Here is an 11999-nt window from a genome sequence, read left to right on the forward strand (position 1 = left end):
TGTATCTTGTATCTATTGATGACGCACGCCACTGGGGTTATTGGATTACAGAATTCATGCGATTTTGAACTATATCCTGACAATGCAGCCATCCATCTTCCATTCCATCATGCACACAGGGTCACGGGTGTCTATCCAAGCCAACTTCGCGCAAGAGAAAGGGTACACCCTGAATTCGTCGCCAGCCAAACACAGAGACAACCATTCACACTCACATCCACACCTATGGGCAATTTAGAGTCCCCAATTAACCTGATCCCCAGAGCATGTCTGTGGACTGGGGGAGGAAGGCAGGGTACCCGGAGAGAACCCACACAGACGGGGGAGAACATGCAGACTCCACACAGGAAGGCCACTGGGCCACAATATTGACCTTTAGATGGCACCCTGTTATAATTTCAATGGACATTCAATTATGAGGGCAATCCGTATTTTTGTGCATTCTGCAAGTCAATATCCCATAAAATATTGACTTTCTATCGCTCCCCACGCGGAACAAAACGTCTGTTCCCAAATTGACGAGACAACTATTTGTTGATTTGATTATATACTCCCAATATCTTCTGTGTTACCAGCCAACAGCCAAAGAGGCAGTCAGAAAGGAGTGAAATACGCACGCTCGATGGTGTTTGATCTTTCCAGATGGAAACCACAAACCCCAAGTCGTCATCGGGATGATAATGGAAGGCTGTGTAATTGTGAATGTAGAGGAATGTAATAACGTAAGTGGAGGATAGGCCATAAATAAAGTGGTGTTTGGATGTGGTCTGTTTGAGGTGTGAGTGTGTGGAGGGGGGAGCGTCTGTTGTTTTAAGAGGAGATTTCCCAGTCGAGCGTAGCTGTTTAGTCTTGTGAACTGAATGATTGTATCAGTCTGGGTGCTGACAATTCGGAGAGGCGGGAGAAAGGAGTCAGGGAGGAAAAAGGGGAGAAGCGTGAAGGAGAAAAGTGTTGATGAGCAATTTGCTTCATTTGCGACTTGTTCTGATCACACACACAGCTGACTTATTTTAAACAACTGACACATGCTTATCAAGAAATTCTATATTTCGCATGAAATGCAGAAGAAAACACTTATATTTCTTCTTTGTTTTTTATTTGAATGAATGTTCTCTCTTTTTTGATTGGCACTGTGCGCATGCTTATTACCCCAGAAGAATGTAAAATAAAGGGCAGACAATATAAAATAAAAGACCATCGATCAAAAAACGAACTAAAACGACAATTAGAGTGTGTAAAAAAGAGACGCAACCTACTAAAACGGCATAAATAGGCAGTTTCATGTTGTTGGAAATTCCATTAATTGCTACGTCCTCTTCATTTTCATTATCAATCATTGCCATAACAACAACAACAACAACAACATCAACAACAACAACATAGAAGTGAGAAGTACAGTAAAAAGTGCACCACCATCATTTAACTTAAAAACTATACAGCTGCCAAAGATAAAATTGTTAATGATAAACTTCTAACAATATAGAAATGTTTCCACGACAATTGTTTCACAAAGAAAGGAAGCTATCTTATTTTTTTGTTTGTTTTAAACACTAGAGGAGACTATGTTGGGTTGACGCGCATTGATCCACCCTCTCACGCCTCATCGGTTGTGTGAGCGTTTATTTGATTCCATTTAAGTTGCCTTTCTTGTTTCTTGTCTTCATCAGTTTAAAGTCATCAAGACAGAGGCGCACGGGCCCCTTTCAGTTCGTCTTGGCTCGCTGGTCGCCTATTTGGAGACTTAAGTTTGTTTCCATCAATTGAATTGTGGAGACAGGGGAGCAGTCCAGTGCCTCAATTACGACGAAAACAGACACCCTCGCACCACCACTCCAAAGTGTTCGACTCATCGCCCTCGCCCCTTAACCTCTCCCCTGATTCCACCGCTTCCCTCCCTACATTTGCTTGTGGGTTTTCTCGCAGCAGTCCTCATTCACGGGGGGCTGTGACGCCGCCGTGCCGGCTACCGCCACCGCCACCGCGCCGCCTCCAGTCCCCTCTCCCCCTTCGCTCCCGCCGCCGTCGCGCAGCTCCTTCTCCCTCCTCTCCCTCTCCACCGCCTCCTGCTCGCTTTTGCTGCTGGGAAACTTGTCCTTGTTGTTCTCCTTCTTCCACTTCATTCTCCTGTTCTGGAACCAGATTTTCACCTGTCGCTCCGTAAGCGCCAGCGCGTGCGACACCTCGATGCGGCGCTTCCGGGTTAGGTAGGGGTTGAACAGGAACTCCTTCTCCAACTCCAGGGTCTGGTAGCGGCTGTAGGTCTGCCGGCCCCTCCTCCTGCCCGCTGCTGCTGGTGAACAAGGGAGGGGGTAAATGGGAGGACATTGTTAGTGGTCCAACTACACACCCAAATGACAAAAAATATATGTATTTATTATTTCTGTGGAGCGGCCCGCGGCCTGGTGGTTGGGTATCTCTGATTTACAATGTGTTATGAATAGTGTCTTACGTATTAGATGATAAGGACGACTAAATGCCAAAGGTGTATTGTAATATTAAGTGAATACGGATTGGTCAGATCAGTGAGGGATTTCAGATTAGGTCATCAGATGGAGCCAGGTGAGAAGTTGAAAAAATGCCTGAGGCAAAGGACACGACGGAGTTTCTAAAGACTGCAACGGGAGAGAAACCCGTTAGAATCGTTCGGTGATCCAACTTTGTAGCTTGCTTTAGACTAGGAAAGGATATTCTCTATTTCGCGATATAATAAACTATTCATACAGTATTTCGCTTTGTAATTTGATTTGCTAATTATTAAATAATTTTTAACCTCATGCCATCTGATTCTCTGGGTGGCTGGAGGAGTATTGAAAAGCTCTTGCTGCCCGGGATGTTGTGGAGGATTTGACCCAATGACAAAGGTCAATGGGATTTCTCCATTAGAAGGATATGTTAAAGCAGTCTCTCATGGAAGTTTGTGAAATTGTCCTAAAATGCAATCTACTGGTTCATGTTCAGGGAAACATACTGTATCTTTGTTTTTATGCTGAACGAAAATAAAGCATTTTATTTAAAACCAAAGCCCAATCTTTGGGTATTATCAGAATCAGAAGCCAATAATTGCCATTGTCAATTGCAGACATACTGAGAGAAGGGAACCAGAAGTGCTCAAATGTGAACTGTGATTTCATGACTGATTCTGTCAAACAAACATATTGCACGATTAAAACAATCCCCTTATTCCTTATTTCCTTTTTAAAGACTTTTTGAGAAAATACACGTGAAATATACAACAACATATTGATACAATATGGTCAGCATTGTGAATCTGTTGATTATTTTTTATAATTGATTATATACGGACTTCAACAAATACTGATAACTGTCACTAACGAGCGCCAAACGGAGTGTTCATAGAACTTTGGAGTATGGATACTCCATAACTTTTATATTTTGAATCCCAAACACAAAGGTAGATGCTACTTTCAACAAAAACGGTGTTGTTCTTGTTATATCAACAAATATCGAACACTTACTGAGATGCTGTTAAACACTTTTTAAATGGGAAAAATTACGCATTACCGAGGAACAGAGAAAGAATTGCCTTTCGAAAAGTAGCTGACCAATATCTTCTCTTCTGCTATTGCTTATCAGCAACTTTGTCTTCTGTTAATCTGAAAACAGCGGGCAGAGAAGGTGTCACAACTAAATGAACGCACAGCGGTTTAGCCATCGTGCTTTCTGAGCACAAGGCTTTTCATGCGTGGGAGAAAAATATATATACATGTGTATTCATATAATCCTACACGCATTATTCAATATTGACGATACTGCGCAAATAGCAACGTTATCAAACGTCATCAAAATTATATTGTATATATTTATATATGTTCATAGTTAAGTTGAAGGCAAGCATTTTACACATTTGTCTTCTTTAATTCTATAATTATTACAACGTTAACATGTGAGTCCGCCTGCAAGGAAAAATACACGCCGCCATGATTATGGAATTTATCACGGAATATGTATGTTATACCACCACGAAAAGCTGCGATGCTTTAATGCAGTAATGCTTTTATGGTACAATTCCACATATAATGTCATTCTGTGAGCACGTTATTTAACGCAGTAAACATGCATGTGGGATTAAACCCCCGACGCCGGGTCACTGCACATAGCCATACATTTCGCTCCAACGGCATTTCATTTAAATCGTATAATTTATTTGCTCTTTGACGTGTGGGCAAATGTTACAAGACATTTTATATATGAAACCTTTCACGGAGCCAATTAAAGGAGCCCGAAACAAACGCGTTGCAATTGACATTTTGGAAGAAGGAGAAACGAGGTTTCCACTTGACTTCATAGATGCTAAGGCAGAGGACACTGGTGCCATCACTCCCTCTCCGTCGCCTAAACACATTTTCGATTACGACCAGGTCCGATTTTATTATATTTGTTTTTGTTGCCATGCGTCAAGATCGTGTTCTCTGCGTTTTGAAACCTCCTAATATGGGATGTGAGGTGTGAAGGAGGCTATTTCCCCCTTTTATGGTACAAATTATGAAAATGCAAAGGATTTCCGCAGGAGACCCATTGCGCAGTTTGTCCCCTGCTAATGCATTATAAAACCGAGTCATTCAATCAAACCGTGCGCGGGGTGTAGCTGCTCGCTGATGCAGCGTTCTCAGACTTAATGCGCCCAATCTCCTGTTTTGGTTTTCCCTTTTTGTTTTTTGCCCCCAACCAACCCGGGGTGATCTGAGCGGCCCGGACGGGACCTCGGTGTTCAGGTTTCTATTTAACTATTAATCATGGGGCGAATCACTGTCATCGTTGGTCGAGGGTAAAACGGGCTGAGCCCCTTAAGATGTAAGAAGTCGTTTCAAGCGCACACACGCACGCTTCTGCGCCTAAGCACTGGTAGGGCTGGGCCAGGAAAAAATAATCCGTTACGCGCAAAGGGAGCGGGGATGCGCAAATGATGGGCGAAAATATGTGGGCCGTTACAGATGTAGATTGGGACAATTTACAGAGAAACAGGTACTAAGGTAAACACAAACACACAAGCACACACACACTTCTGGGGGTGTGCCTTAAAGGGTGTGTGGGGAGGGGAGGGGGGGGGGGGGGGGGCACGGAGGAGGAATAGTAGTGCGCAAACCTAAATTAGCGGTTATTGTTATTATTGTTTTCAGCTCTGGCGTGGTTGGTGTGAGAAAGCTGCTCGAGCTAAAAAAATACAGACCTGTTTTTATCATTATTATTATTATTATTATTAGTATATATTATCTTACTACCAGAAGCCACACACGTCATAAGATATATAACCCGTCTGCTGCCCCGCTAAAAAATATAAACAAGAACACAAGCAATAAACCCCCCCCCCCAGCCTCCCCCCCTACCCCCACCCCCTCTCTCTCACTGACGAACACGACAGCACAGCCTATATGGTTCAAATTAAATACATGTCAACATCGATTATAAACTTGGCTTCTCTATGATGCAAATACATATATTTATTGTTCTCTCCCATGAATCACATTGCTGTAAGATTTATAATCGGAACGAGTCGAACCTATCGGAGCCACATCCATATTTAGCTGTTCGCTCTGCCACAGGGCGCACACGGACACCGAGGCAGGGCAGCTTCAATCCGAACCACACGGACAACATATGTGGAATGATATGGATGTCTGAGTGAGCGGGATCAGACGGTGCGGAGAGACCACAGAACGGCTATTATTACACCCTATATATCTTCTATTATATCACCCCCCCCACGCAGTGTGTCACCGTGTTTTTGAATCAAGACCACGGGAAAATCGTAAAAGCACGAAATAGGACAGGAAAAGTTTAACCCGTGTTAGAGCTGCATGTATGTGTGCAGCTTGACGCAACTACTCCAAACGCTCTCCCATTTCCGCCAAGCAGCGGTTTCTCATTTGTCTAGGGGGGGGGGGGGGGGTCTCGCTAACAACACCCCCCCCCCCCATATTTCCCCCCCATCCCCGACCACCTCTCACTTCTGTCCGAATGCCTTTTGCTCTCATTCTCTCTATCCGGGCTCCTGTCATCCATTCTCTCTTTAAATAGCCGGGGCAATTACACCCTAACGTCATTCACAAGTTGCGGCCGTGCCAATAAAACCATAAACGAGCTTTGAGCGCAGGATGTAAGATTGCCCTGCTGAAATTGCTGCTTGTTTTCCCCAACTTTCTTCCACCGCTTCACTCTGTGTCAAACATTCTCCGCGCTTGCCTCCCGGAAGAGCAGCCGGAACACTCACGAGTAAAAGGAAAAAGAACCACTTGAAAAGCCGTTTTCCTCACCTTGCGGCCTCATCCAGGGGAAGAGCTGCGTCGGCGAGGGGCTCTGCTCGGTCCCCTCTGCGTCCTCGCTTCCGAGCCCCGTCGCGCTGCTCAGTTTACAGTCGCTATACTGGACCAGGTCCGCGTCCTGTGCACCGAACAGCGTCTGCCGCTGCAGGGCGTCGTATCCGTAGAAGTTGCCCGGCTCGCCGTGGCATGTGACCGCGCAGGGGCTCTGCTGGTACGGGTTGCTGGGCAGCGTGGAGGTGCTGTGATGGTAGAAATCCTGGATCTGCGGGGCGTGCTGGAAGGTGGCGCCGGAGCCCGTGCCGTACACCACGGTGGGCCGACTGCCGGCCAGGTCCTGCGCAAACCCGCACTCGTAATAGTTCGGGCGTAGCGAGTCGCCGCTTTTGTATTTGGAGAAGAGCGAGTTGACGAAATATGAACTCATCGTTTTTCTTCGGTGTTTATTGTGGTTTCAGTTTGTGTTCGGCTCGGCGGAGTCACAGTGGGACTTGCAAGAAGCGGGCGACTCTTTTCTCCCCTCTTCTTTTTTGTTGCTGCTGCTCGTGCGGTTTTGAGGCAGATAAAACCGTCACGCAAATGGAGAGAGAGAGAGAGAGAGACACGGAGGAAAGGGAGGGAGCGAAAGCGAGAGTGTGCGAGGAAGGTCTGCCGCCGGTGTCAGGGTCCGTTAAAGTGGACTTTCCCTTCACGGCCGCAACGGACGAGCGGTGCGCGTAACGGCAACGGCAGCCTGCCGGAGCAGTAAGTGCGACAACGATAACAACAATCACGCTTGTTTCGTAGAATATCCAGCCAGAACAAAGAATTATTAACTGCAGAAGAGGAACAAAAAGAGGATGAAGAATAAGAAGAGGGAGAAGTGGATGAGGAAGGGCTCGTGCGCATCACAATTCCGGTGTTAGCGCTATAAGCGGGAGCCGTGCCGTGCTATCAAACGGGTATTCCGTGATTCCCTCGTCTGCAAATGAGTTGTTTCATATTCTCTCTCTCTCCCTCTCTCTCTCTCTCACACACACACACACACACACACACACACACACACACACACACACACACACACACACACACACACACACACACACACGCACACACAGGCACACACACACACACACACTCTCGTTCTCTCTCACTCTCCTCTCTATCCGATCCTGCCCCCATGTGTGTGCGTTGGTTTCAGGGGTAATTTGCATCTATTATCAGCTCTTCATCCCACTGTTTTTTCCACGCAAGCAGAGGGACGCACACGAGCACACACGCGTATAATCTACACGATATTTTACTGTTTCCCTCCGCACGCGCCTTGCAAGACTAGATGGTGGAGGCTTGAAGCGCTTCGCGCGCTTGCAATAATGCAAAGGCAGTGAAGGAGCAAATGAGGAGGAGGCCGTGCAGCGTGAGCAAGAAAGGAGTACTGTGACACGGGGGAGAGAGGGGGAGAAGGAGAGAGCGCGCTGCCTAATTGGTATTGGTTTTAACAAGTACCGGCCTATAAATGTAATTGAGGTTTTAAAACCCCTCGTTCTCTTCTGCTGTTCACACATATGCACATCCGCACAAACAAAACTATGTTAAAAAATTATAAATAGACTAGCTCTGCAGCCGCTAGCCTTCTGATGCTCTACGCGTTCATAAACACGATGTCCATAAACACGTAAGGAGGAAAGTGGGGTGCGATGGCCTCTGAGAAAGTGTCCCCGTGTACCGTGCGTGTTTGCTTTTTTGCGTGAAGGCCCGGAACACCTTTTCACTGGTTATTTAATTTCATTCTTGTAAGCAATAGGCACGGTTCTCTAACGCGGTGAAAGGCTTAAAAAATGCAAGACTGCCTAAAGACCCAAATGTGGGCTACTTTGTACTTCGAGGAAGACGTAGCCTCCTCAAGTGTCCGTTCAAAATATGAGCGGGAACGTCGATCATACCTCGAGATATGACGTGTCGATGATGGGGGGGTCCACCATACGAGCTCCAATAAGTGCTTATCTTAATGGCGTCTGTGGTGTGTTCGGATGGTGAGATGTGAACGTGATGCAAACCCCTAAAAACTGCAGACACACACACAAAGTGGCATTGCATTGAAAGAAAACACCTTCTTCTGCTACACTAATTACATCTAATTACATTTTCACCACACTAGCAGTGCATGCACGTGCGTATACATATACTGGGTGAAGCTAATTTTCACACTTTCAATTGTCTAATTGGGAGAAATGCTAGCGGCAGTAACTCCCTCCAACGGTTGGGCGTTAAAGTCCTTGGTGTGGACTTTACACCGGGGGAAAGTGCCATTTCCTGGCAATATCCTGCACGTCCATGGGTGACTATTTCACAAGGCCTCAACCCTTCCTCGGCCCCCCCTACCATCAACCCTACCCCTGTAAAAACGACTTGGAACTACCTCAAATGTCAAAATGTCCAATAGCAAAGCCAAAATAGTGTCCCAACCATTCGTCTGATAGAAAACAACCTCTTTTAAAATGCATTGAGAGGAGGAACACGGCAAGTTTCACCCACTTTCAAAGGAGCCCCTGCTAGGCGGAGTCAGGAGGAGCCTCGGGCGATGTCTGGCTCCTTTCCCCCAAATGGTGGAGCACGAGTGCCATCAGGTGGCGGAGGACGGAAGTGCCACCGTGGGGGAGGACGTTGGCCTGTTATGCGGCTTTATGATTCTGTTAAATCGGCACATAAAGCTATACAAGCTGCTTTAAAATAAAACTGCAGGTTGTAATTGGAGGGCCAGGTGTCAGGGCTGGTTTGCTATTTAGGGAGAGAGTCGGTCACGTTAGACTGGAAATGTAAAAAAGTAATTGAAAGGAAATCATTTCTTAACGTCATTTGAATGAGTTTTACCACTAGTATAAAAGTGGACGGCTACCGATTACTGGCCGATATAGTACCGAGATAATGCTGGGATCACCGTTTCCTTCCACGGGTGAACTGCTGATTCTCAAGCGTATAGGCCTGAAACCACAATCATGAATACCAGACAAATACGTGTCTTCTGTTGTATACGTTATATGTATTTTATAACGAGCCGGCTAACAAATGAAGCCAACCGAAGAAAAGATACTAAATATAAGTTATTGATACGAGTCTGTTAATTCTACAGTACTTCTGTTATGAACTAATTTGGTTGCCTATATGTTATATATCATTAGCATATTTTATCATATTAAAAATAGTTTACTTCTCAGTCAGATACAGAAGGCATGTGGGCCTATGACCATTTATTATTATCCTTATTATTCCCATCATTATTTTCTGCCCAGTCAGACAAAGTTGCAGCATGTCCACACTTTTGGTATTACAATATTTAATTTGATTTGTTTTGAAATTAAATTATATAAAAGCAAAGTAGATTAAATGAAATTAAATAATGTTAAATTACATTATTGTTTTGCATTATTCAATATCGGATTTTATGAAATGATACCATAATATATTATTGTTGTGGTATTTATTCATATGAACTAATAAAATGCAAATAAATACAACAACATTCTGGGTAAATATTTTGCAATGGCACATAATCAATACATGAGACCACTGAGGTCATTGGTTGTTGATTATGCGTCTTATATTTACACTCCTCGTCAACTTGTGTCTACTTCTAATCTGCTCATTATTATTTTGGGAATTTTCAGAGATCTCCCAAAGATGGGCCGAAGCGCATCGTGGCTGATACGACCTGTGAAACAATGACAGGAACAAACGAGGGCACGGGAATGAAAGATGGAGCGCAGGGAAGTGTAACGGCGTGTATCTCCTCTGTGTCGAGGTAGTCCAGCTCCAACACCTTTTATTACACCAGATCATCCCCGCTTGTATGCTTTGAGGGACCTAGTGAGTGTGCGTGTTGTTAGTCTGCCTGTATTTGGGTGTGCATATAGCTAAATTACAAGCTGCACACCGTAAAAACGGTAGTTAGCGCTGTCTGAAGAGACTGAGGCCCTGATCCTCAGACTTACCCCTGTGCGACATGATCCCCTATTAAGCGTTTATTTAAAAAAAATATTCAATGATAATAACAACAAATGTAATCCCTCTGTAACCCACTAGTACCGTGTGGCCCTCCGGGATCCTCGGGGCTGCGACATGAACGCACCCCCAGAGCCTGTGGGAGCCGGCTGAAGAATGTGTGTCAGCGGTTTCGGTGAGTTCTCTCTTCTTTGGTGTGCTTGAAAGGGTGAACGGATAAATATGAGTGAAACAAAGGGAGGTCACACACACACACACACACACACACACACACACACACACACACACACACACACACACACACACACACACACACACACACACACACACACACACACACACACAGAGAGCCAAACGGGTACAGAACCATAAAACTCCCAAAGCTAAGAACAGCAGGAGAAACTCAAAGGAGAATTTCCCTGTGAAGGGGGTTCCTCTGATAGGCCTTGCCCCCCCCCCCCCCCCCCCCCCCCTTCCATCCCCCACCGCTTCTCTTTAACGCGTATATATGCATAAGCCCTACACTAACATTTTCTGCCCTCTTCAGTCTTCATTGCCCATGAATATAACCACCAAGTAAATTATCAAACGGGGGGAAGGGTGGATTTGAAACTTTTGCTATAAGATTTCTCTTTCCGTGCGTCTACCACCTTTCTCTTTCTTTCAGCGCGTTTGTTTTACAGCCGTTTAGTTCTCAACCTTCAGAAATGTATACGCTATAAACTTTTATTGCCGTCATTTTCTTTTATTGTGCCGCTCCGCATTGAATCCGCTTCTCCTCCTCTTTCTCTCCTTTTCCGTCTTCCTCTTTGCTGCTTTTACGACAGTCTGCGGCGGCTTCTTCCAACCCGCGCGCATCCGCATCCTGCGTCCCCCGTTACTCACCCAACCCATCGTCGTTCGCTTTTTCTTTTTTTGTGTTACTCATGAGCTTCCAGACCTCCGGTGGTGCAGCACATCCTGCTCATATCATGCTGTTTGTTTCCCTGTTTGAAAATAGGAAGTGTAGAAAAAACAACTAGCGTGCGAAAGAAGAAGAGGAGGAGGAGGAGGAGGAGGAGGAGGAGGAGGAGGTAAAGGAGGAGGAGTAGGAGAGGCTGCTGAGCTGAGGGACACACACTAGCAGCTTTTTCTTTTGAGGCAAAGTAAGAAAAACTAAAGTAATAAACCCTGACGTATTGAGGTTTCGCAATAACACAAGAAATAGATTCAGGAATAATCAATCTCGTGGCGTCCACCGGGCGACGCGCTGCAGGAAAACAAGCCAGTCTGAGTTGCTGTTTGGACGGATGGGAATCCGACTAATGGACCAACAGGGGCAAATCATGCCAAACACATAATAGAACACGCTCAAGTTGAGATCGAATCTGAAATGTGAGCGAACCTGCTGCACCTCCAACTTTTGTCTGCAGAATAAGCAATGCAACATTTGGTTTTCCTTCTAATTTATATTGTAATTTGTATTCGTATTTTTTTTGTGTTTTTGTGAATTCTTTTTTAATGAGACATAAATCGTTTTCCTATTGATTTTGTTTTTTGATATTGTGAAAATGATTCTGTTTCATCTTATAGTTTGCCTAATTAAAAAATAAATCGTTTCACTGATTTAATAATATCTTGGCTGCCATGTTTGTGTGAGTGTTGGGAAATAATAGTTACATTTGAATATTGTTTTAGGCGATTAGACTGTATATTTTTATCAATTCAGCTGCATTATGCTACTGAATTAAACATTATCATTAT

At 44.9% G+C, this 11999-nt stretch overlaps 1 protein-coding gene across 2 annotated transcripts; it reads right to left on the bottom strand.

Moving 5' to 3' along the window:
• Nucleotides 1-1079: 1079 nt before the first annotated feature.
• Nucleotides 1080-7421, bottom strand: hoxb8a (homeobox B8a). Of its 2 annotated transcripts, none has more exons than XM_078084421.1 (2): nucleotides 6273-7421; nucleotides 1080-2287 (listed from the first exon to the last, which is right to left on the bottom strand). In XM_078084421.1, exons 1-2 carry the CDS (start codon nucleotides 6703-6705, stop codon nucleotides 1896-1898), a joined length of 825 nt encoding a protein of 274 aa, XP_077940547.1. In that variant the 5' UTR covers nucleotides 6706-7421; the 3' UTR covers nucleotides 1080-1895. The 2 variants fall into 2 exon arrangements, with proteins under 2 accessions (XP_077940547.1, XP_077940546.1); XM_078084420.1 differs by having other exon boundaries at nucleotides 1080-2290; nucleotides 6273-7275.
• Between the last annotated feature and the right edge of the window lie 4578 nt (nucleotides 7422-11999).

Source organism: Gasterosteus aculeatus, chromosome 11 (genome assembly GCF_964276395.1).
Source record: "Gasterosteus aculeatus chromosome 11, fGasAcu3.hap1.1, whole genome shotgun sequence".
Taxonomy (NCBI): Eukaryota; Metazoa; Chordata; class Actinopteri; order Perciformes; family Gasterosteidae; genus Gasterosteus; species Gasterosteus aculeatus.